This window comes from Calonectris borealis, chromosome 2, assembly GCF_964195595.1.
Source record: "Calonectris borealis chromosome 2, bCalBor7.hap1.2, whole genome shotgun sequence".
Classification (NCBI taxonomy): Eukaryota; Metazoa; Chordata; class Aves; order Procellariiformes; family Procellariidae; genus Calonectris; species Calonectris borealis.
Genome location: NC_134313.1, coordinates 67,720,079 through 67,745,887, shown reverse-complemented (window position 1 = coordinate 67,745,887; position 25,809 = coordinate 67,720,079). Strand labels below are relative to the sequence as shown.

The following is a 25,809-nucleotide window of genomic DNA, read 5'->3' as shown; positions in this document are numbered from 1 at the left end:
CCCAGGACAGCTGATGGAGGGGTGTAAAAGGTAGAGTGGCTTTCATGTTGGGAAGAAACTCTTCTCATGTCGGCAGGAGCCTCTTCTTCAGTTTGCTGCGAGATATGGCATAAGAAATTAAGTTTTGTGATAGCACAGCCCTTGCAAAGGCACCTCTCAAAAATGCATTTTCCCTTTCATCTGCTGTGCAGAGACTCATGTTTTGTTTTCTCTTTCTTTTTGAAAATACAGGGTCTCACTGTTCAGCTTCTTGGTGCTGAGGAGCATCATTGCTCTTACAGCAATTTCTCTGTGGTACTTGGCACCGGGGGAGTTTGCACTCCCAGGGCAGCGGCAGCCCCTGCCCCTGCGGGGTCTCTCTGATGCAGCAGGAGCGACCACAGGTGGGATGTCCTGGGGCAGGGGGGAGCCCGCAGCCCCAGGTACTGCAAGGTGAAGGGACTTAGAATCATAGAATCATTAAGGTTGGAAAAGACCTCTAAGATCATCGAGTCCAACCATCAACGCACCACCACCATGCCCACTAAACCATGTCCCTAAGGGCCTCATCTACACGTCTTTTAAATACTTCCAGGGATGGTGACTCAACCACTTCCCTGGGCAGCCTGTTCCAAGGCTTGACCACTCTTTCAGTAAAGAAATTTTTCCTAATGTCCAATCTAAACCTCCCTTGGCGCAACTTGAGGCCATTTCCTCTCGTCCTATCACTAGTTACTTGGCAGAAGAGACCAACACCCACCTCGCTACAACCTCCTTTTGGGTAGTTGTAGAGCGCGATGAGGTCTCCCCTCAGCCTCCTCTTCTCCAGGCTAAACAGTCCCAGTTCCCTCAGCCGCTCCTCATAAGACTTGTGCTCCAGGCCCTTCACTTGCCACAGGCTGCCCAGGGCAGGGCAAGGACGGTGGTCCCGGTTCCCGCCCAGGCAAGTGCCTCGTCCCAGGGACCAGCCTGTCCCTGGCTGCCTGCTGATGGAGAACCGACAGCTCTGTCCTGGACTACAGAGGACAAGAAGTGTTTTTAAAAGATTTCATTTAAGCTGGCAGAGACAGAGAAGCTGATCCCTTCCTTCTTTTCTCTTCCTCCAAGCCTCACACAAGGGGCCTGAGCTCTGCCCTCGCTCTGCACCGGCTGGCCGGGGCCACGCGTGCCTCTCGCCGCCAGCTCTGGTTTCCCCTCACCACGTGTGACCCCGAGCCTCCAGGATGTCTCACGTTCCCCAGGGATGCTTGGACACGGTCCCCCCAGGCTGCTTTCTAGGGACTTGCCATCAGCCTTTAGGCCCCTCGACTCGTTTCACTGCCCTGCAGCTCACCGTGAGACCTCACTTCTGCATTTCTCCACCCCGTTCAGGTGCCTGCTCCTGGGTCCCTGAACACACACCCCGTGCCGGGGAGCTCCCAATGGCCGTCACACGTGGCTCCACGTCCTTTGCCAGGCGCCACCGGGTTTCAGAGCAGGAGCCCCTGCTGAAGCTGGCACCTCTTAGCTCCCCCGCTCCGAGCCTCAGGACAACCTGGGCACATTTGCCTTTCAGAACGTCTCAGAATAACCCCAAATAAATAAGTAAATAGCCAAAATAAATGACTAAAACCACTGCCTCCACGATGAAGTATTGCCTGCGACACGCCACGGCCCTTCTGCCCTTGTTATGGCCCGGCCCCGCAGCAGGCCCAGGGGCAGCCCCGTGAGGACAAGCCTGCAGCCCCAGTGCCTTCGGCCGAGGTGCTCCGGACAGTTTTCCACCCATTTCTGTGTGTCAGGGGATTGGGAGGGGGCACGGAGAGGAGCACGAGATGGCAGGAGTCCCACGGCCAAATCCACTGAATTGAGGTTGCCAGCAAATCCTCAAGGCTGGAAAACTGCCCTTCAGAGCTGGGGAAATCTCAGTTTCACGAAGGGAAAAGTAGATTTCCATGTGCAATGATCAGAGCAGAGTTTTAAGCTGCCAGCCGTCGGCAATGAGGGCCTGAGGGCCAGGGAGCCCTGGCTGTTTGGTGAAGCTGGTTGCTCTCAACCAAAAATGAACGGATCCCTCTCTGCCCCCCCGGGAAGTCACCCCGGCCACCGCGGGGTCCTGCCCTGCCTGTGGTCGTGATGACATTGGAAATGTCGGATACTGGTGGAGGCGCAGGTGGAGAGTCACTTGCCGTGGCGCTGGCGAGACGCTCACGTTGGGAAGAGGCATGAGGGACGGCAGGAGGATGGGCCCAGGGATGGGGAGGAAAGCCAGGAAGGTGCCTGCAGATCTTCCTATGACCTCTTATCTCCAGGATGGGGAGGTGGAGGCCAACCCAAGGCAGCACTTTTCTCTCTTTAGCAGGACACAACTTAATGTTTATGCGACAGACTGAAGGCATTGTAATTATCCGGTGAGCAGTTTGTAACCTTTGAGGCACTCACTGGCAATACCATTGGGGCGTCCAAAGGGGTGAGGAGGATTTCGGCTGGGCAGGGCCAGGGCAGCGAGGCCCTGGGCACCGGCTCACCGGCTGCCTGCCTGGAGCTACGGAAAGGGCTCACAGGGAGGGGGCGAGGGCTGACGGCGCTGAGAGGGATCATTTGGACAATTGGGTTTTATCATCTCCTACATTTGAAGGAAAGAGAAGGTCATCACCATGTGTTTAGGTAGCAATTTTCATCCTCCCCATTTATAGACTCTTTCTTAGGAGAGGGAAAGACCGCCCTGCTTTCCAGACTCTTTCCAGCAAGAGTCTGGCATTAAATGATAATCTCTGGTACTCACCTGCGCTGTATTTGTTAGAGATCCTCTGGGCCACAGCTCCCGGAGAAGCAAAGGACAGTGTTGCTACCTGAAACCTCCCCCCGGCTTCAGCACAAGCAGAGGACAATCTCCAGAGGTGGGATTCGGGCACAGCCCAGCCAGCATTAGCATCCCTGGGCAGCACGGCTCTCTCATGACCACAGGAAAGCAGCGTTTCAAACAGGAGCAGAGCTTTCTGGTATTTTGCTAGAAAATGTTTCTCAGTAGCTTTTTTTCTATGCAACAGGGGAGAGAAATCATCTCCACATTAATCAATTAATAAGTAGCCGCACCAAAACATCGCGCCGATGGCAGCTCTCAGTTAAGTGCGATGGGTGGCACAGATTTGTGACTAATGGGCCACATTAATTCCCAAATTGTCTCAGCCCGGCTGGATGGCTCTGGTGGAGCAGGAGGATTTAAGATGATTGCTGTTCCCATCTTAGGAAGCAGCTATTTACTGTTGTTACTGCACATCAGGGAATACTTTAAAATGCTCAAAATCTATATCAGCCAGATTTTAACCTCCTTTAGTAGGGAGTGGGAAGTAGGTCCTGCAGATGTGGTGTAGAGCTGTCTGAGTTCACGCTGGAGCCTGGCAGGCAGCCACAGCCCTTCTCCAGCGCCTCTGAGGTGGGGAGGTGCTCCTGCTAGGTACATCACGGGTGCAATTCAACGGCAAAACTTGAAAACCAGATTTAGGAGCAGAAAAGGGCAGGGCATCTCCCCCCATGAGAGACTCTCACCCCTTTTTCGCAAGGCTGGATCAGGTAGGTGCAGCTCTGACTGGAGACGCTGGTGCTAGGACCCCTTCCAGGGCAGATTTCTAAGCAGGTGACCAGGGCTGCTGGGTCCTTCACTCCGATTTAGTCGTACAGTACACGTGCTTGTGTGCATGGAGGGATGCAGAGGACCTCGCTGTCACCTCAGAGGCTGCCACCCCCTCGCCATCACCTCCAAACACAGCAAACGCAACATGCAGCTGCTGTCTTGCCTGAGATCAGCCACGGTCCAGGGACCAAACCATTGTGTCAGACATAAGCCCAGCTGGACCCTGTGAGCCCTTTCTGAGCAGCCAGACCGCGCAGCACAGCATTGCGGAGATGCCCTCGCTTCGAGAGGAAGGCCGGTGATGCGCCTGGCAGCAAGGCACCTTCTCCTCCCACGCCAACCTCTGCTCCCGCCACCCCCGGCAAGGCTGGAGGTGCTCAGGCAGCGCCCGGTGTGGGACGGGGAGGAATGCAGAGCATCGGTGCTACTCGAAGACGCTACGGATGCCCTGGGAGAGGAAGCGGTACCATTAGTTGATCTCTCTGTTCAGCCTCCCAGGAGCTCCAGGGATCTCTGCCATTGGCATCCCACCAAAGTAGCTGAACGTGGCTTCTGGGCTCTGCCCCTCACCCTCCCAGGGCAGCACGTGGCCAGGGACAGGCAGGGAGCACGCGGGACCGACCGCAGAGCATCCGCAGGGCGGCTCAGGCAGCAGGGAGGCAACAAGAGAAACGAAGAGGGTTCAACCCAGCTGCATGTCTGCTTCGGAGGGCCCACAGCTCGTGGAAAGGCAGCACCTCCCTTGCCCCCCGGAGCCGTGACCCCCCAAACCTCCCAACCAGCTTGGCTTGGCACCAGGATACGGTGGTTGTTACTTCCCCAAAACACACTGGCACTTACCTGAGGCCTCTATGGGCTCAAGATACTGAAAATAAAAGTCACTATTTCTTAAATGTAGAAGAGGGGGTGCTCTGGATGCAGCGTGAATTCTTTGCAATCGGGCTGACAAGTGCTGGGCTCGCCAGGCAGAGAGATAGTAGAGAAATGAAAATTATCGCTCCTCCCCACACCCAAACCACACACGCACACAAAAACAAACCCCAGGTCTCTAAGAGCTGACACTAGCACTCCCCGAAAGTCGTTTCTCCACCGCTCAGCCTGCCCACCACACACTGATGGCTGGAATGAAGACTGGAAAGGCTTTCCATAACTAATATGGAAAAACATCACTGTCTAATGAAATCTTTATACTCGGCAGACAACTATTACAGCACTGTAGCTTTTCTTCTTCTCGTGTTTATCAGCACAAACACAGACTTTCTCTGCAGCATTTCAGACATCCCTGTCTTTGGTTTTCTGATACCAGGGTGATGGGCACACACTATTGCCATGATTTCTCACAGCGAGACCAGTACAATATCTCAGGTGACTGGTGAGAAGGACATCAAGCACAAGTAAGAGAAATTCTCAGCACTTGGAAGTTAGAGTCTATTTTTTTTTTTATTAATACCACAAACCTTGCTGTTAATTTTCTTAAATTCACAAAACCAACAAATCAGGCAACCCTTCTTGTATACTTACACTTCCCAGACAGTTGTCTTTTCCATGTCCTGTGGGAATAAAATTGCAGTTTACTTATGACTGGATTATTTTTCCTTTCTAATACAAGCATCTCAAGTTTTCCTTTGCCATTTGTCTTTTGTTCTCACTGATGCCCAATAAATCAAGAATATATGTATTTGAAAATGGAGAACTTCCTCTTAATCATTTTAGACGAGTGCAAAATTTCAAGCCAGTGCAAACGCCAGGTATGAACCCCCAGCCGTCAGGACCTCTTTCCCACAGCCTTGTAGCCTACTTTGGAGATGTGCTTCTAAGATGTTCTGGTATAAAAGGCTACTGTTTTGACTTAGCAGCCCTTTATACTGCAATAGGAGAAGTGGCAATAGCAGGTATGTGCACAGGGATCAGACCGAAGGTCATTTGACAGACAGGTATCCGAGCATTTCTACCCAGGCAAGAAGGCACAGCAGGGCCAGGGAAATTGCTCTTGGGAGAGAGTTACCAAAGCAATTTTGTTCTGCCCTATGGAGCCAAAATAGAGAATTTAGATAGCAGGTGTTTCTGGCTCATGTGAAGGCTGCTTTGCTGAAGATCCCAAGGGAGGAGATTAGCAAAGAGATCTTCTTTCAGCAGTTTTACGAAGATGTGCATGTGTCCCTTTCAGCAGGAACAGACAGTTTACTACTAGAAGCAGAAAAAGATTATATGGGTTTTGTCTTAACTGCACACTTTGTCTACCTCACACAATGCCATCATTCAAAGAGCAGAGACCGTCAGACCACAAATAGTGCTGTAAAAACAAAGACTAGTATTTCAGTTGTAAAATCATTTTTTATTGTTACAAATATACATATGAATAAAATCCCTTCAACCTGTAATGTAAGTGGGTAATTTGGGAAATTTGCACCCCCGCCCTCAAAAGCTGAAATGTTTTTACAGATGTCGAACTATTTTTCTCGTAGAATTACACATTGAAAGGAAGCTAATACGCAGACAGAACTGAGGAAGGCCTCTAGAAAACAGCAATATTAATAAAATTTCAATTGCCCTCATTCCAATCAACTATATACATTAATATATGAATGTGGAAGCATACCATGATTATACGTCATCCAAATCCTTCTCTGTTGTGCTTTTTGACGGTACACAAATGTAAGTGTTGGAGCTTTATGTACAGTACGAGAACAGGAAGAAAGAAGCTCCCTATGGGAGAATGTAAAAACCATACCCAAGCATTTAATATATATAATCTATACAAATTATTTTATTAGTGTGCTCTTTTAATATAATTACAATGTGCAATTGCATACCGCAAGAATATATTTATAAGTAAGTCACGTGCAGATTTGACACATTTACATTCAGCAGTACAACACATCACCTGCTGTACAGTGTATTAGTGTAAGACAGTGTCCAGTTAATTTGCTTTGCTTTCTAAATGCCCTAATGCAGGGCACTCTTTGTAGCTGCTTCAGAGAAATTCAAGTAGAATACATGAAAGAATCGCTGGCTTTAGCAAAGGCATGGAAAGGAAGGTCTGCATTGTACAGAACAGAAATTAAGGACCGAATCAATGCCAAGTGACTGTACTGTAAATCACGATTGGAAGAATCAGGTTTTCTGCATGGAAATGTACCTGTGGTGAAAGAGCAGCTGTCTAGAAGGGCTGTTGATTGCTGTACCCTGATTGTTATAAAAAGCTCTTGCGCTACGAAGCACTTGCACTGATTGCTAAACAAAAATAAAATCTTTATCTGCTTCTTCGCCAGAGTCACTGGACTTGCTTCCCTGATGGCCGTCTTTACTTAAGGACCTCTGCTTCAGTTCCTGGAACTCATGAGACTGCTGCCCAGGGCTTCTTTTCGCAGCTGTATAAAATAGAAATAGGTCTTACTAATGATTGTAGAAGAGAGAGGAAGAAAAATAATTTAAAAGAAGAAAAGTCATTCATGCACACAGGACCTGCTCCTGCTCCCACTGAATTAATCTGCGCTAGTGGGAGTAGCATAGGTCCATTAATTCTTCAATTCAGAACAAGATGAGAGAGAAGAGAGAGAGTTTGAGCAAACTTTATTCCACTGTTGGTTAGCAAGCAGGCAAACTTGAAATATGAAACTCAGTACTTCACTGTGACACGGATAAAGATTACAGTTAGAAACAGCCCGGAGACTTTCTTCTCATCACAGCACTTCTGACCAGAACAGCATTCTTTTTTCCAGCTGGGCTGGATCTCGGACGATGCACTCCTGACTGCTCAGGCGGACATCCTCGCTGGGCACCCCTCAGACCAGCGGCGCGCGTCCCAGGCAGGCCTGTCTCCCTAGCGGGACACATCTATATTCTCCCTTTTGACTCAGCAGCCTTAATCAGAACAGACATTCACCTTGGCATCCAAGTTACCTGAACTGCTGCTCCCTGCCCCACCAGCACTGCCAGGTCCCGAGGCCTCCCTGTTCCCTGATCGGGGGGACACCCCCGGCTCCGAGCCCAACCTGCACCTCTTCCAGCTGAGAGCTCTGCACCTTGCTGTGCTCGGCAGCGGAGAACGCAGGCGGACATACCCGCTTCTCATGATCTAAATGCAAACAGTACCCATTTTGTTTGCCCAGCACTCTAAAATCTCGGTAAGGCCAGGGTTTTCCCCAAACCTATAAGCTTTGAAATAAATTGGAAAGAAGGTTGTAAAACCTTATTAAGATTTCTGATCTAATCAGTGGTCTACAGTTGCTAGGGTAACAAGACAGTTATTATACACATCGATGGGGGTGATGTTACGCAAGGATTGATAGCTTTAGAAATCTCATGCTTCCAATTAAAATGAACCTTTAAACACACAGTGGCCCTTAAATGTGACTTCGTTGCAAGTCATCTCACTTCTCCCCCACAAAATTAAACGTTACAGTTACGAGACCTTCTTTGCTCCACCATTTCAGGTGAGGATGCCCGGCTTTGGTTCGCACTGATCCTTGTGGCTGTTCACGTTTGTGCATGCCTCTCTTAACAAGGCGCCAGCAGCCGCGGTGGCCATGAAGCACCACCTCTCCCTCCCTGCGTGCCGCTCACCTAGAGCCTCACCGCCGCAAGGGACGGCCTGCCCTGTCACCAGGGTGCAGCTCCGGCCACAGCAGGGGCAGACAAGCAGCAGGCTGTTGCTGACACATCTCCGCGGCCCTTTCAAGTTGTGCCAGGCTGTCTTAGGGTCTGCCAGGAATGTGGAAAATGCAGAGAGGAATCCCGAGGGAGCCGATGCCGCCAAGCTGCTGGGGCAGCCTCAGCAGGGATGCTCCCCGTATCCCTGGGGATACAGCACGACTCACCAGGCAGCGCTGCTGCGTGCCCACAGGCCGTGAAACAGGACAGAAAGCTCTGGCCCATTTTCGTTTGGCACAGACATTGTCCAGTTCTGGATCTCTGCCATGACGGAAGCAGAATGGACACATCCAGCACACGTCTTGCGGAGACCTACCTCCGCACACGTGGCACATTTGCAACCCAAATAGTTCTCCTGAGTCCAAAATACCTGTTTCCTTATTTGTGCTAGCCGAAATATGGGAGGAAACGAGGGCCAGCAGCTACACGCTCGCTGCATTCTTATCCCGGCTATGCAAGTTGGGAAAGAAGAGGAAAGATTTCGAGAAAGATTTCTAAAGCCATTTAATGGAATTGGAGAGGATTAAGATACCTAAATTCTGTAAAAAAAATTCAGGCATTTTCACCTTCACAAACACCACTGCTTTTCAAAGAAATAGGCGCCTGGAAATTTTTGAGTCATTCTTGATACTTGTACCTCCTACTAATTACATGACCTTTTTTTGAGCCCCCATTCACTCTTCAGACAAACCCCAGTACATATCCTGCAGCAGCCAGTTTAGTTTATGGCCTGATAAATCAAGACAGGTAGTTTGCCCCAAAAATACCTGAGAAATTTATCAGGCATTTAAGTCCACATATTGCAAGCAGGCTTCTGCCACAAGAGCTTACCCTTGCCCTGATGAAACCATACACAGGTGACCTGCATAGATCTGCAGCAGCATCTCAGTTTTTGAAACTTACTTTATCAGAGAGGTATCTTAGAACAAACTAAAATACAATAATTTGATTATGACGGGGAGGAGAGATTCCAAGTTTGGGCGGGCTAAGTTTGATTTCTATGAAAAGGAAATCAGTTTATACATTTTGGGCTGAGGATGTTACAAAAGGGATATATGATATCTTATAAATAGAAAAACTGTGGGTAAATGTAATTGCATGAGATGTTCAAATACCTCATTGAAATACTTCATAAAAAAAGTAATTTTGAATCATTGTTTAAACAAACCAGTTAAGAAGTAAAGAGAAGCATGTAAACACGTACCATTTGAGAACGGGAGCTTTTATATTTTAAAAACACATCGATCAATCAAACCTTTTTATAGCCTACTCAATGAGTTCACTATAAGTCAAAGCTGCTCTTCAGGAAGCACGGCTTAAGCATGCACCACAGTGCTGGGTTTGGGTTCTTTTGGTGTTTTTTTGTTTGTTTATGCAGCTGAAAAGCAAAGCACTATGTCAAAATAAGCTGATTTACTCAGTTCTCAAATGGTTTTGTGAGGGAGGTAATGAAACTGGCACTAACAATATTCATGCTGAAATGTATTTTGAAATACTTCAGTGCACGCATCTTAAAAAGGAAAGGTATGTAAGCACACAAAGCAGTGGATAGTCTACCTGCAGCGTACTTACACGGCAGCATGCCAGCATCACTGCAATGAGCAATCACATTTTGTAATGAGCCCTCTTCTGCAGAAGGGCTGCAGGTGCTATATGGTACTGGTCACTGGTGTTGCCACAAAGGAAAAATGCACATACACTTCTTATCTGGAAATTTTTTCACGCCGTGTAGTTCCCGTGGGGACAGAAAGATGATTAGCATCCCATGAGATTTTTACCTTTCTCATAATCCAATGACAAACCACACCCTTTTGTGGCTTCTTTGCTATTACAGTTTCTTAACGATTGTTAGTGCCAGTTATGAAGCACCGTGTCGATGAAAAATGAAAACTTCTAACCAGAAGTTGGCTGTGCCTTCCTCTGCCCAAGCACATTAGCTTCCTCTTCTGCACTGGTAGAATACTGCCCCGAAGTGGTTTTCACGCTGCCAGATGGCTTGGCACAGTCATGAGCTGTATCTCTTTTTTGACAATCTCCTGTTTGCTCTAGCGGGGAAAAGGATTCATTTATACCCCTAAGCTCTTCTGTAGGCCCCCATACAGAAAGTAATATAAATAATTAACCATCCCATTTAATCAATTGTTCAAAGAGTAGTAGTCAATATGCCAGATGCTTGCTTAAATTTAGTCCAGATATTTGCGTATGTTGGTAACTGCAGCCCGATCTTACAGGTACACTGTGTAAAGAGGTGTATTTTGAGATTGCCCCACATAGTACAGTTAAACTCATTATGTAAAGCAATTTTATAATCAAGTATCATCTAATTTGCAGCTTTCTTTTGCGGGAGATATAATTTTATTTTCTAACTTAGGCAGATTTGCAGTGATTTACCAGTTGCAGAAATAAATTGAGCATGCTAGCCTGAAAGGCAGCAGAAAGGAAGGACAGAGGAATGGCTGAATGAGGAAGTAGAACAGTAACAAATAGAAAGGAAAACCCGAAAAAGAATAAAAAATAAAAGAAACAGAATTTACTCTTTCCCAAACAATTTTATGCAAAGCATAGCAGCTCCATAAGGATCTGGAAAAACACAATTTTAGCCATTCTAAACTATTATTGTTAAAATTCATACAGTGCAATGTAGCACTAGAAAACCCGGTGTTTGGCCAAGTTGTCTGTGGAGGTCTCAGGTAGCAAGCACAGTATCTGACCCCTTTTGTGTAAGGACTTGCAAGCAGCAAACACATTTTAAAAATGAAGTGATTGTCCCTCTTCTCCTGTGAGAACCACAAACTGCAAAACCTTGTCAAATCTCTGCTGTGTTAGAGATTGCTGTAACACACAAAAGGATTGTAGTTACGATCCCACATTCCCTGCTTCTCCAATATGTCCCCTCTCATGACAGGGAGACGGAGAAGGCATATAGCACAGAAACGGTGAGGTTCACCTCAAGTTAAAATATACCTGCAACAAGTCCCATTACACTGTGTTTCTCTAGTTAATGTAGTAACAAGTTCTCTCTCGCAGTCTGGTGAAAAGCTGCTGAGAAAGCAAAGACTCTAGCATATGCAGTTATCAGACAGCAGCTGAGAGTCTGTTGCGGTAAGAGCCTTTGACTGCAACCATTCTCAACATGATGGCACCAGTGTAGCGAGTCTGATCCCTAAGCTGTAGCCCAGTTCACCTGTCTCAACACAGGCTCTGATGGGACTAAAGGCAGGAAAATAAACAGGCTCTATTCTGCCTTGCAGGCCTCATAATGCCACAGCCACCGGGAGGCATTTCAGATACCCTGCTGTCTTTTCTGGACCCTGAGCCACAGACTGTGGCAGCTTTTGGCAACATGAACCATGTGAACCCTCAGCCCTTTCCAGGAGAGGTCCTTGGGTGTGCTGTGTCCTGCTAGCGATACATAATTTAGTGAGATTGTGGTAGTTGTGCTGGGCTACCTTTATGGCACAAGAGCAGCCCAACGGCATCATAAAGGTAGCTGAAGTGAGAGTCAAAACCTTAGACAAATACCCTGCATGTGCTGACATGCAGTCACCAAATGGTAACCACCACAGCAACAATTTTCCAAGCAGAGCAACACCCAGACTGTGAGGTAAGTTGTTTCATAAAGGAAATGGTAGTTTTAGGAGAGAAAGGGAGAAGCTTCTCAATATATACCTCTAGACCATCCCGCTTTGGGGATGGGTTTGCCTCTCCTCTCTCTAGAGGGTAACGGTGGGCTCTGCAGGCAGCACAACTGCTCAGTCTTCACAACCCAGTGTCACGTATCTGCCTTGACTTGCCTGCCCCCATCCTACACTACGAAAAACTGCTGGCAGAGTGTGAAAGGGCACCCCTTTGTCTCACAGCTTCAGAGATGGGAATCACCTTGGATGTCTGTCTTGAGGAGAGTCCTAGGAAGGAAGAGGTCTCACCCCCAGATTTCAAATGTTGTCATTTGTGCCAGGTAACACCATGCTGAGCAACATTCCTGTGACTACTTCTCCATGTATCCTACGCTACCAGAGGAAGCTTTAGCTATTCTAAGAGCCAACTGTGGGCAAGGAAATGCATCAGCAAAAGTAGAAATCCAGCGCACACACGAAAAGCAGCAAAGACAAGGCAGCAGCCTACTGTTGTGCGTAAAAGGTACCAAGCCTGGCCCTGGCACACAGACTCATCGCCTGAGGAGGAGGTGAAGTCAGTCACATGCAGCGATCCCACAGAAAGGAGGAGCACAAAGAGAGCAACAGGCTGGCTGCAAGGAACAAAGCTGTGGTTGCTCCCCTGGAAACGTGCTGAACCACAGAGCTGCATTTCACATTATTGTGTGTGACCAATACCAATAAGCATCTCGATTCAGACCAAACTAAACCATAATATACACGAGTCCCTTAATTGTTCAGTTACATCATTAATACCAAGGGATTCATCCTTCACTTGGTTTGATCAAAGGAAGAAAATATAGAGCACCAACCCGTGGGCAGAGGACATGAGGAATGAGTGACCAGATATACTTTTCTTGCTCTTTTTTCTTCCAAATGAATAACCCTCTTCCCTTCCAAGTGAAAACAAATCAGGGGACAATGACACATCGAATTCTAGTAGAAAACAAGCACGCTGAAACAACAGTTATATCAACACTCCTACCTTCTTGAGGAAACGATCTGACTGAGGGGCTGCTCTGACCATCCTTTTCTTTATCAGAAGGAACTTTCTTCAGCACAGGTGGAAGAAGGGCAACTTTTGGGGAACTGGGGCCGGAGGGAGACTCCGGAGCATCCTCTGTGGAGTACCACGAACAAAAGGGTAAGAAGTTATATTTGCGCTGTAGCTCACAGAAATGGTGCTGTTATGATCAGCCAAACCTCAACACAATATACAAACCAGAAACAGCTAGAATCTGTGTCAGAAAAAGAAGGATCCAGAAATTTACATTATGTCAAGAGAACGCATGATGGCCCTCAGTTCAGGTGAAAGAATTTTAAGAGACAAAGCAAAGATCTAAATTTCAGCATTTTTAACGTGTACTGTTATTGTAGCACAAATAGAAATCTGATGGGACGAACTGAAATTTCCTGCAAGACATAAGTATGCAATTTGTAAAGAACAGCTGAAAATTATTTTGGATGGATTTTTGGAAATATTTGTTCTATTTATATTTTTATTGTCCTGAAACATAATGAACTGATCAATTTAGATGTCCTGTTTCACAGTTATAAGGCATAAAAGTGAACGAGGGAAACAAATTTCATAAATAGCCTACAGAACTCTGCACTTCCACAAATAAATTGCCAGTACATAACATGATAGCATCTGCAAAGATTTTCTAAATAGAAAAAATACTTTGTCTTCTAGACTGTGAGGAAATCTGGAACTTAAATTCAAATCCATAGTTTAAACCATCTGGATATCTTGTTTCTCTCAAAGGCTGGATATGTGTTATGTATGGCAAGTTGACTACCATCTTTACAGTCCTTACAGGAAGACCTTTCAGTCTTACCCTAGACAGCCTTTGTTTGGACAGTAGAGAAGTACAGCTACAATGGATTACTTAAACTGCTTGTATGCTTGCTTCCCAAGGAGAAAACAGTGGCATATGTACACAACAGAGGAACTAGGAAGATACATTAGTATTGATAGAGGGAAAAAAGAACCCAGAGTATCACCTGTATTGCATATTGTACAATGAGTTAATTCAGTTGCATACTGGAAATTAATAGGAATTTATCTCACTGCTGAGGAGCCACCACAAAGGAGTCAAGCTTTTTACTTTCAGCACAGGAAAGTGATGACCTTCCACATGCAACTCGATCTGAACAGATACACCAATTCTTGGACCTTCTCCACGCTTTTGATGTGCCTGTGAGGCCAGTTGCTTTGGGAAGCTTGGTATCAACATAAGGATGAGCACAGTGCTTGGCAAACACAGATATGTATTTCTGAACTAAAGCTGTTACGTGCTTTATTGAGGAACCACTTTCAGTCTTTGATAATTTGTGGACATCCGAGCTGTGTTCCTTTGCCCTCAGATTACTTAGCAAAAATTTGCTACCATTAGCTTGGCCACACTGCTGGAAACAACAGCGGGAGCAAAACCATAAATAGATTATTGCTTGGCTTCTTCATCACATCGCCTGGGCGTGCTTAGCCAGCAGGTTGCTACAAGTACTAGGATAGAAGTTAGACTGCAACAGAGATGGTGCTGCTTTTACTGCCACCCGAGGAGCTGGCTTATTATGAGTAAATACTAATTACTCTCTGTGTTAAACCCACAGTATGCTCTCTCTGCAGGAAATAGGAGCTGGCAGAAACAGATAGCTCAGGTCTTTCTGATACCTAAGATTTTGAGATAACACACTGCCTATTTGACTGATTAAGCATCATCAAATAAGCCACGCTTTCCTATTGTATTCATTTTCGTGATCAACTTACCTGACACTTCTCACTTTTATGACCATTTCTAAAATGGTCAATAAAATAAATTTAAAGCCATCTAAAACCTGAAGGTGATTCTGTATTTGAACAACATTCTACCCACTGGAGTGCAGAGACTAAGTAATCCTCAGGTTACTCATCAAGGGCAGGGAGGAGTCTGTGATATCCCTCTGCCCCCTCGTCCTCACCAGAAATGACGTCTTTCTAAGATCAACAGTGAGTATGGGGAAAGCCTAGAGGTCTGCAAGCTCTCACAGATGGCTATGCTCACATTTTTCAGTCATTAGCAATTAATAAGCTGTATTTGCCATAGCTACTGGGGGAGTCAGTAACTAGCATTTAATTCCCCCCAACTGCAGCGGCTGTACTTTGGGAAGAGAGGGTTGTGACATTGGGCTATTAAATAGCAGACAGAAAAATGTATGGGAGATCTGCTGAAATATTTCCCACTATTGGAAACCTTGAGATAATATCTGGGCAGGAGGTTAGGACAGAGCAGAAATTAATAGTCATTCAACCGGCACTCTTGCAGGGTTATAAAAGCACAGTTACAATTATTTCCAGTCAAAAGCAATAAGGAAAGAAACAAAGGCAAAACAAAGAAAAAGAGAGTGAGAGACAGTTGGTTTGTGCAAGTTATTAAGAATAACAGGCATTTGTTTGAGAGGCTAAGAGCAGCCTGCCAGAAAACCCTAAGGACTTCAGTATTTAGAGCCAGGTGTTTAGAGAAAATACAGTTATTTTTGTCAGTACTACTACAACAGGGCTTTGATGCTGAAGTAGCTTTCTATGCTCACCTCTTCTGTGAAAGCAGGCTAACTCAAAACAGCTTTACTGCTGCTGCTATTGCTTCTCAGGCTTTACTATTGCAGATCACAAATTAAACCATTTTAATAAGTTTATTTGAATTAGGGCAGAGGGAGGTGGAAAAGAAGGATGCAAGTCAAGAGCAAGCGACTGAAGAACCTGTCCCTCTACACTTAACTTCTGTTCAGGATGTGGCCATGGTTCTCTCCTCCATAGCCCACACAATTACTACTCAGAAGTACCCAGCTGGGGATAACGAACGCCCAGAAGAGCTCCTCACCAGTACGAGAGGCAGAGCGTGGTTTCTGTGGCACCGTGGGTCGTCCTGCCAGGCTGGGCTTTGTCGACTGCAGTGGGGGTTTTGGGCTGGTTGGTGTATTGGAAGAACTTCTTGCCTTTGCACCAGCTTCTGCCTTTGGTTCAGCTTTTGAATTTTTTTCTGATGATGCTGAGATGGAGTCACCTTTATTTGAGGCAAACCGACTCTCTGGAAGGGTCTGCTGGAGTTTAGGCACTAAAATAAATAGACACATAAAATAAAGTTTCCTGCCACACAGAAGGCTCTGTGCACAGATATGCTTGTGTGGAAAATACCATCATTAGCTCACATATCACTGCTGCACTGCTGTTTGAGTATGCAAGAGGACCCCTAACATTTCATTCAAAATTACTGCAAGAAAAGCATTTAAAACTGCTAATTCTTACACATGCTAAGCTTCATAATTCAACTACCTCAGAGGTGATGGCATCTCCCCCTTTTTAATATATTTGGGGTGATGCCTGTCTGGACCTTATTCTTCCTTCATATTTCTGGGAGCAGATGGTACAGCCTACCTGCTGAGAAAGCAGCGATGGATCTGTGGAAAAGGCAGCCTTTGGCTGTTTTGTGCCTCTACAGACAAAAGGTTGGGTATCCAAAATCAACAGAGAAATCCTGGCCCAGAAAATAAATCCCAAACGTGTGATCAGCAGGCTACGTCTTGTTATTTGTTGCTTTCAGCAAGCTCTAGAGGAGATTTTGAAACTTAGCAAGTATTCTTTAGATAATATTTTATCTAATAACACTGTATATGGATTATGGTTTCCACACATTAGCAAGTTTATCAACATATTATTTATCCCAAACAAAGACCAAGGTATTTACAGATAAAGCTATGCTGACTTCCAAGCAATAAATCCGTCCTATCTAGCTGTGCAAGTTGGTAGAAAGCCTGCTGGACTCTAGGTTGCAAACAAGCAGAACGCCTGCCCTACTTTCCTACTCTGCAGCTTTCAGAAGGTTGAAGGCTTGTATGTAGCAGGTATAATAATAATCTTGGAACTTGTGTGTTAGCTTGGGACTTTCAACAATTGTCACATCTTTATTCTCAGAAGAGAATTACAGACTAACTGAAATGCAGACTGGTAGCCTTGGTACTTGGCAAAGCCAAGTATGTCCTCACAGATGCTGACTTGACCTACCTACCTGCTATTCCCATTCAGAAATCCTACTCATTATGAAAGTGCTGAGCACAGACATTTCAATGGCAGTGGGAGGGAGGGGAGTGTTGATATATTTTGTTGCAAGCCAATCGCCAGTACGTTTTTCCAGCTTACGTAGCTGTTTTTCAGCCCAGCTGGAGTTAAACTCTGGCAAACCATAGAGGGTTGTGTGGCACATACATATTTGTGTGAGTTCATGACACGGAGAGTTTGTGTCTGCATGCATGCAATAGACTTGCATGCTGCAAGCGAAACAGCAGGACACCTTCTTCACCTGTGTGTGTGTGCATACAAAAAAGCAGGCAACATTCAGATGTGAAGCAAGGAATAAAAAAATCCTTATTCTCCTTCTGCATCACTACCTATAGTTTTCCTGTAGCAACATCCAGCAATTTTCCATTAACTCTCTTTCTTGCCTTCCTAACCTCAGGCCTGCTAATATTATTAGAACCAGTAAGTTAAAACAAATTAACCCAAAACAAAGACAAACTGTAGTCACAACAGCAAAGAGCAGCCTTGGGAAGCTCTCAAGCAAGACTGGTAAAGAAAGAACTGACAGCTGGAGGCCAAAAGGAAGGGGCATGCACAGTGCAGTGAGGTGGGGGTGAAATGTGTCATATACAGAGACAAGGACCAGAGAAAAATTGGGGTCAGACACCCCCAGCTACTCTAATACCCCAAGCACAGACTATTCTTGCTCCTCTGACTTCAGTTTGACGATATCAGGAGACACGTACAGTACACAACGTCCTCCTCAAAAAAATAAGCAGGCTTTAAAAGCTCTGATTTATAGAGTTCAGCATGCTCTGAATATGCTGTCTTTTAAAACTAGCTTTAGAAAGGTATAAAACTTCAAAATTGATTTCTGAAATGCTCAACCAAGAAGGCCGCATTTGGATTTTGATTTCAGCCCGTTTTATCAGCCTTGCTTCTGTATGTTTTGGCAACCCTATGTATCGTGCAGGATACCTACCACCGCTGTTGAGAAATCAGACCTGGATTTCCTAGTTCAGCCCACTCCTTTCAGTCCAGTGAATGTGGTATGCACAAACCACCAGAGCTGAATCCCTTTTGAACACTTCACTGGCCAGTCCCAAAAGTATGCACAGAGACCAGAATTTCGTCTTGTCCTGAGATGGCTGCATTGTAGGCACTGCCACGTCAGGGCCCAGAACTACAGCTTGACAAGGTGCAGAGGGAATCGGTGCTGTAAGCACTGCAAGGCTGGACTCCACTTTCTACACGACGGAGAGTCATTTTGTGCATGTGTGCAGTGTCCAGGGGCACCACAGCTTTGCAGACAGCCCTGGCTTCGGTCAAGGCAGGTAAACCCTGGGAAGAGCCAGCTGCCATTGCCTATGAGATGTCTATTCTAGCAGCTGAAAGCCAGGACTACTCAAGCTGGTACCTGCACTGACTACTATAAACCTTGCAAATTGGTCATGTTTAGGTCATCAGGTGTATTCAGGAGTTTCACTTCTTCGTGCACAGACATTTTTGCTGGTTCCTGTGTTCAGCTTCAGCTTTGCTGATCCCATTACAAGTCAGCATCCTTTCGAAGGTGCCCCAGGCACATGCACCGAGTACTTTCCCTCCTGTGCAACATGGAGCACAAGAGTAAAAGCTGAGCCGTCTACTCAGCCCTAGAGCTGACCTCATGAAAAGTGTTTGTTGTCAAACACAGTACAAAAAGGGAGCTTTGTTTCTAATCCTTTCCTCTTAGCATAAGCTCATATTTTGCTTAAGCAACTGTGGGCACACAATCTGGAGAGGGAAGTGAGATTTTGAGGTTAGGCATTTTGCATTTTCTAGAAAGAGTTTATACCAGGAAAACCAAAATGTACCTGTACCACTTCCATCCAGTCGTTCTGAGCTCATCGCCATGTCAAAAGACTCTCTGGGAGTTGTGTCATTCCCAAGTTTCTGAAAGAGTGAGAAAAGCTCTCATATTAATAATACTACCTGTAATTAATACAACTCAGTGGTTCTGTTCAAAAAAAAGCTCTAATTTGGAAGCCATAAGGCAGAGAAAGCAGCGATAGTAATAAATGGTAGATTCTCTCTCCTTGTTTCTCTTTCAGGTCTTGGAGATCTAAGTAGGAAGAAAATGACACTGATTTGATAACTAATACTGCCACACGTCTAGCAAAGCTGCAATGACACCCTCTCTCCTAAGCAAAAAGTCTGCTAATGTACAGGAGTTGAAACTAAAGGTGCTAGTTGGAAACAGTCTTTTCTCCAGAGATAGCTCCCTTTTTAAAAATTCCTTGTTGAGGTTTAAAATAAGAAGTCTTTTACTGAAGATCTAGATTTTGAATATAAGACTGTTGAATGGATCGTATGTCCTTCCACACACAAGAATAACTTTTTGTTTTAAATAAACTTACAACTACAGAAGCAGCAGTGCCCACGTATTTACAGGATTTCTTTAAAAACAAATAGACCTTACTTCTTGAAAGGTGTTTAAAGCTACCCGTCACAAGGGCTGCTGGATGCTCAGCACCTCTAAAGAAAGGGGGTGTCTTGTTTATGTGCTGATATTTTACTAAGTCTTTTATTCTCAAGAATAGCTTTCCTAACAACCTGGCCTCAAAAGAAAAGGTGCAAAGACTTTTGTCATATCATAGCTCTAGCCTAAGTGAGCTTGAAACCTGTGTATTCACCAGGAGAAGTTTAGATACACAGCTCCTGTGCTTGTAAACAAACCAGCCTCCTTTTACTGTCTTATCTGCTACCAAAGCTTAAGCAGAGGGATAAATGGAAGAATACAAAAGTGCATAGAAATAAGTGCAGGATATACTATGACAGAAAGCCTTAGAAAGATAAGACTAGGCAAAAAAGTGAGATTTTTTTTGAAACTGAAAAAGCGGGGATAGACTTTTGCCGGCAAATAAATTAAGGCAAATGATTTGTGCTGATGACCATTTCATTTGGTTATGTACCCACGCATAAGTCATGTTGACATGTTCAGGACAGTGCTACTACTACTCCAATACCGACTCTGCATGACTCGTGCTGGGATCTGACTGTCCCATAGCATTCAGAAACCTCCACCACGTGCCGTGCAGCGTACGTCAAACACGATCACTGCCCTTTGGAGCTTACAAGCTGAAAGACTGCTAGGTATAGCACGTAGATAAAAATTGGAACAACAGGAAATGTAGGAAGGAAGAGAATGGTTACAAGTAGCAGGAGCATAAACTAATTATAGAAAAATTGACGGATTTAGAGTGAAAATAGTATTTTAAATATAAACATAAAGGAATGGTCTGTAGATATCCATGCTGGCCACGTTGTCTTTCCCCTGTGGTGGTAACTCAACCCAGGCACTTCAAGAGAAGCATATTTTGGGGAGCAATGTAGAAAACTGTAGTTGGCCTTACAGATTTACCGATACCCCCATTTTGCTCATGTAATCTCACAGCTCCTAAAACACAGCCTCTCTTCAACACAACAAAGAAAAGAATGGAGATGCTGAGTGCCTTCCATTCTTGTATAAGACCTGGCAGGGTAATGCTACCTCCCGACCTCTCCACTAAGTACAGGTGTGCACTTAAAACAGCACACCGCATTAAGGAGGATGCTATTAGAATCGTCATTAAACTTCCTGTACTGTAAAACTACCCCAATACAGATATAACTATCCACTCTAAGGGATTATATTTCTACAGGTTTTAAATACAAAATAATCTATATGTTAAAAACCACGTGTAAGCCAAACAACGAAGTCTTCTGGTCAGAAGTGCTCTAGAAATGCCATGACTTGTAGGGCCAGAATGGTAAGCTACGGTGCCCATACATAGAAAACAAAGTCCCCTCCAAAGCTAGCAGGAGCATTATGCTTTGTACCACTGGGTGAAAACTCAGTTTTTATTCCCATTTCTTGATGTCATTGGTATTTTGGCTACATTCTCACCTCTCCACCTCCTACAGTCTTTGTAAGACTGTCTGGGCTATATATTTTTGAAGGTAATACCACTCTTCACTTACTGGATTTTTCTTCCATACCTTGGAAAAAAAAAACTTTTGAGAACTTAATTTACCAACAATTTTTTTATGGAATGTGAATTCTCATGAGCTTTCACTGAAATACTCATTTTCCTATGTAAATATTAAAGATACATGCATAACACTTAGCTACAGTAAATGACTTAAGAGCTGTATGACAATATGAAAACTAATTTTGCTACAACTCCTTCCTCCCTCCCTAGTTAGGGGACTACTGGGGAAATATAACCACGTACAGAGGCAAGATGCCAGTGCTGGCATCTACCAGTGTAGTACTTAAAAATGCAATTAGGATGTTAGCATGTTTGGCTACCTACTGTACACACATTACAAACTGCTTATGGTCCCGAGACAACACTAAACACTTGCTGCAAAAATTTACTCTGAGAAGTTGTCAATCATGTCAGATAAATGCAGGTGAATTCATCATGTAGATAAATAATGACCAGGCTCTACTTTTATTAGGAATTCATGCAAGGTTGGGAAATACTGCGGAGTCAGGTGCCATTGAGAGTGAATAAACAGGTTACCAATGATCTTGGTCTGCTCACAGGTCTCGAGGTATTTAAAAATTCAGTCTGTAAACACTAGATGGAGCTAAAAGATCTTTTTATATACACACCTAGAGGCAACACTAATCTGCAAATACTTGTCTCTACCATTAATGCCAATTTGCACGTTGTATTCTAAGCAAAAGAAAACAAAAAAGCATTTACCATCTTTCCATCTACTGTGCACCTGCTCATCACTTGTATCTGTAACAAGACTGCAGTAGGGTATGAATGAAATAGTAAATTCCTTCTGGCTTTGTTTTCCTGTAAAATAGCTCAGAATATAAGCAGCCATCTGTACCTTAAAGGAAAATACAATTTTCTATCATACTGGAATTCTGACAAATTTGAAGATGTAGGGAAGTTGATGTCATACCCTTCCTAAGCAATGTAATAGCAGTGGGATGCTGTCTTCTGTAGCTCAACCATCAGGATGCTGTATGATTTTCACCTTCATGAATATAATGAATAAAAGTGCAAACCTAAATTATTTGATATTGTGATCTAAGATTAAGTATTTGAAAAATTCTTTCGAAAAGCAGTTCAATATTTTCTGTGGTCTGGGCAACATTAAGAATGGATAACTCAGTGCCCTACTGTGTACAGATTCCTATTTCAATTCAGTTTTCTTGTCACTCTTTAAATAAAAATAATAATAAAAAAGACCTACTTTTGCAGTGTATAAATATAAATTTTTACAAAATCTAACAAAAAAATAAGATCAATAAAATTATTTTCTTGAAAATTAAACCTGAAAGAAGGAGGGTAACCCTTCCAAACAGTAAAAAAGTGAAGGGTGGGAAAAAAAATACTGGGAAAAGGCAACAACTTTTCCTTCTGATAGATGAAATGCAAGTTTTCAATCAATGCTATGAAAGCTCATCAATCGAAGAGGACTTTTACTCTCCCCACTTAAAAAAAAATTACACATGCCGATATTCTACCTCAAGTCACCTCATTCCAGATCTGACTAACTTTAGATGACAAGTGTTGAGAACTTGAAGAGCACCAAGCATACACAATTTATGCAGTTATAAAAATTTATATAATCTGGAGTAGCTTGGTATTTTATAAGTTACAGGCAGAGCATAACACACTTATTTAAAATCATATGGCATTTTACTTGAAAACTTGATGTTTTAGAAATCAGTGAGACTATTCATGGGCACTACTCAGCACCAATGAGAAAGGTAGGAATTGGTCATTTCTTTAGAAAAACAGTTTTTATGCTGAGGATCCCTTTAACGAGCCATAGACTACTGTGTTAATTTGAATCTGCTTATTACAAGACTCCAGCGTCTGCAGGAATGGTTCAGACATCATGGCAAGCACTATAAGACTATGAAGAAAGGTAAAAATGAACTTTGGGTGCCTTGCTTGGTCACAACAAGACAATTCTGTAATGTGTTAAAGGAAGGAAAACACAGCAAAGCTTGCAGATGAACTTTGTTGTAAGGTAACACCTTCCAAAATACAGGGGATAATGGTGGGGAATGGATAGCATCTGAATGCCCTGCATGTTGAAGAGGAAGAGAGGAGTGAAAAAAGGCTGATCCTTTCGTAATTTTAGAACATGCCAACTGCAGCTGGGAGGAAGCAGGGGATGATAATGGGGAAGTTCAATGGGAAATGGGCATCAGGCAAAACAGGTCAGCACAAAATGCTTTGGAGCAACACGAGGATATTCCACTCCGCACGTTTGTGAAGTGAAGCAGGGTTCCTGCTCAGCATCAGCACTTCACAGAGGAGAAGCGAAGGGAATCCTGACAGATAATTGGGAATAGATTGATTTTTTTTAACATACGCTTATTTTCTTTGAGTGTTAGTATTTGAAATGCAGAAATCAAAGGCATAAAAATAATTTGGTGTGGTACAAAAGGACATAAAAATAAAAAAAAGTGCAACAAGAAAAGTATAAGCTGAATAGTTGTAAACAGTGTCTGAAAGCCAGATTTATTTCTCTGCACGGAATACATACTTTAAAATACAGTACATCTCTCCATCTTTCTACATTACCTTCCAAAAGAGAAGAGTACAGATAGCTACCACTGTAGTTAACTCTGCCAAACACCTGAGGTGTGCAGGGGGCACACAGTAAGAAGTCTGTCCTAGCTTTACCTTTTGTAAAGCACGCTTCCATTACACATGAATGAACCACACATCATATAGAGCGGAGACATCCAAGCTGTGCTTACTAGTTGCCCCAAAATTACTCTCTAATACATGCAAACAATTACATGTCCTCTTCTGTGCTTGTGATGGCCTGACATCAAGCGCAAGAGCTGGTGTCACCTCCTCCACAGGAGGAGAGAAAGTGCAGGCTTAAGGGTGCATCTCCTGCTCCACATGTGCAGACTAGTCCTTGGCCAGCATATTTGTGTTCAACCACCACAGCAGAGAGCAATCTCTTTGCAGGAACACCATAATCCCTGGTAGAAAGCAGGTGATGTGTCAAGGCCCAGCCACCAACCCTTGTAGACCCAACCCACCTCCCCTGAAGACACCTAGCTCTTGTTCATTTTTTCAACTCAAGAGAAATCAAATTGCCTTCACCTTCTGAGCAGAGGCTGCTCTCTTCTCCTGCTTGGCTTTCATTTCTGCGAGAAGTCCACTGCCCATCACCTGCACGCCATACCTCCGGCCTCCCTGTGGGCTTCCTTTGCTGTCACCCCTCTCAGTTTTTGCCACATCGTCGGGCTGCGCTTCCTCCAGCGAGTCTGGTGTCTTTAATTCCTCAGATCGCTCTGTACCACCGTTCTGCTCTGCAGGCTTTACTTCCTTCTTGCTTGTGTCCACAGCTGGACCTTTTGCAGTAACCTTGGGCGAGGAGGGCTCCTCTGCCACCAACACAGTCTGGGGACGTTCAGATTTGGAGCCTCTTGATTTGATTAAGTTAAGGAAGCCACTCTTCCTTGAGTCCCTTTTCTTCTTCTCATCACCTGCTTCACTGGGCTCACTGCTGTCCGAACTTTTAGTTGACGGTTTCCTAATAAAAGACACAGACATTTTAAACTCTTCTCCACTCCCCTCCTCCCTCTCTTTTAAATAGTACCAAATGACTTCTCCTGGGCAAAGCCAATCTTTTGTATGATCCATACACTGCCCTAGGCCCAGTCATTAGCTGCTGTCTCTAAATGAAAAACTGGACAATTAACATTGTTCATACTGTCTTTACAATTCCTGTGCTGGCCTTGTGCATGGTATGATGAGGAGAGGCAGCCGTTTCATCTGCACTGGGCACCCAGCTGTTTCCAACACCAGACAGCTCTGCCCAAGCTCTCTATACACGTATGTGTTGGGTTTGTGTGGTGAGGTTTCGGGGGGGCGGGTAGAAGCTGCTAGAAGCTTCTCCTATGTCCAACAGAGCCAATGTCAACCGGCTCCAAGACAGACCCGCAGCTGGCCAAGGCCGAGCCCATCAGCGATGGTGGTAGTGCCTCTGTGATAACATAGTTAAGAAGTGGGGAAAAAAAAAACCTGCGCAGGAGAAACAGCAGCCGGAAAGAGGAGTGAGAATATGTGAGAGAAACAACTCTGCAGACACCAAGGTCAGTGAAGAAGGAGGGGGAGGAGGTTGTGCCAACTAGTTCCTATTTCAAGCAGGGCCCTTAAGGGACAAGGGCCAGAGGTTCCCCGGAGCAGAGATTCCCCTGCAGCCCATGGTGAAAACCATGGTGATGCAGGTTGTTCCCCTACAGTCCATGGAGCAGATATCCACCTGCAGCCCCTGGAGGACCCCACGCCCAAGCAGGTGGATGCCCGAAGGAGTCTGTGACCCTGTGGGAAGCCTGCGCTGGAGCAGGCTCCTGGCAGGACCTGTGTCCCCGTGGAGAGAGGAGCCCATGCTGGAGCAGGTTTGCTAGCAGGACTTGTGATCCTGCGGTGGACCCATGCTGGAGCAGTCTGTTCCTGAAGGACTGCACCCCGTGGAAAGGACCCACGCTGGAGTAGTTCGTCAAGAACTGCAGCCCATGGGAAGGACTCATGTTGGAGAAGTTCATGGAGGACTCTCCCATGGGAGGGACCCCACACTGGAACAGGGGAAGAGAGTGAGGAGGAAGGAGCAGCAGAGACAACGTGGGATGAACTGACCGCAACCCCCATTCCCTGTCCCCCTGCACCGCGGCAGGGGGGCAAGGTGTTTTAAGATTTAGTTTTTATTTCTCATTACCCTACTCTGATTTGATTGGTAATAAATTAAATTAATTTTCCCGAGTTGAGTCTGTTTTGCCAGTGATGGTAATTGGTGAGAGATCTCTCCCTGTCCTTATCTCGACCCATGAGCCT

At 45.0% G+C, this 25,809-nt stretch overlaps 1 protein-coding gene across 4 annotated transcripts in view; it reads right to left on the bottom strand.

Moving 5' to 3' along the window:
• Positions 1-6,339: 6,339 nt before the first annotated feature.
• Positions 6,340-25,809, bottom strand: part of CARMIL1 (capping protein regulator and myosin 1 linker 1) — a 198,133-nt gene continuing 178,663 nt past the window's right edge. For 2 of the 4 annotated variants that reach the window (XM_075142229.1, XM_075142228.1), the window contains 5 exons: positions 24,076-24,508; positions 18,808-18,886; positions 15,762-15,995; positions 12,887-13,021; positions 6,340-6,963 (listed from right to left, as the gene is read on the bottom strand). In XM_075142229.1, coding sequence (XP_074998330.1) covers positions 6,827-6,963; positions 12,887-13,021; positions 15,762-15,995; positions 18,808-18,886; positions 24,076-24,508 — 1,018 coding nt within the window. In that variant the 3' untranslated portion in view covers positions 6,340-6,826. Of the gene's footprint in view, positions 6,964-10,143; positions 10,291-12,886; positions 13,022-15,761; positions 15,996-18,807; positions 18,887-24,075; positions 24,509-25,809 lie in introns of all 4 variants that reach the window. The other 2 variants (XM_075142227.1, XM_075142230.1) reach the window with 2 other exon arrangements.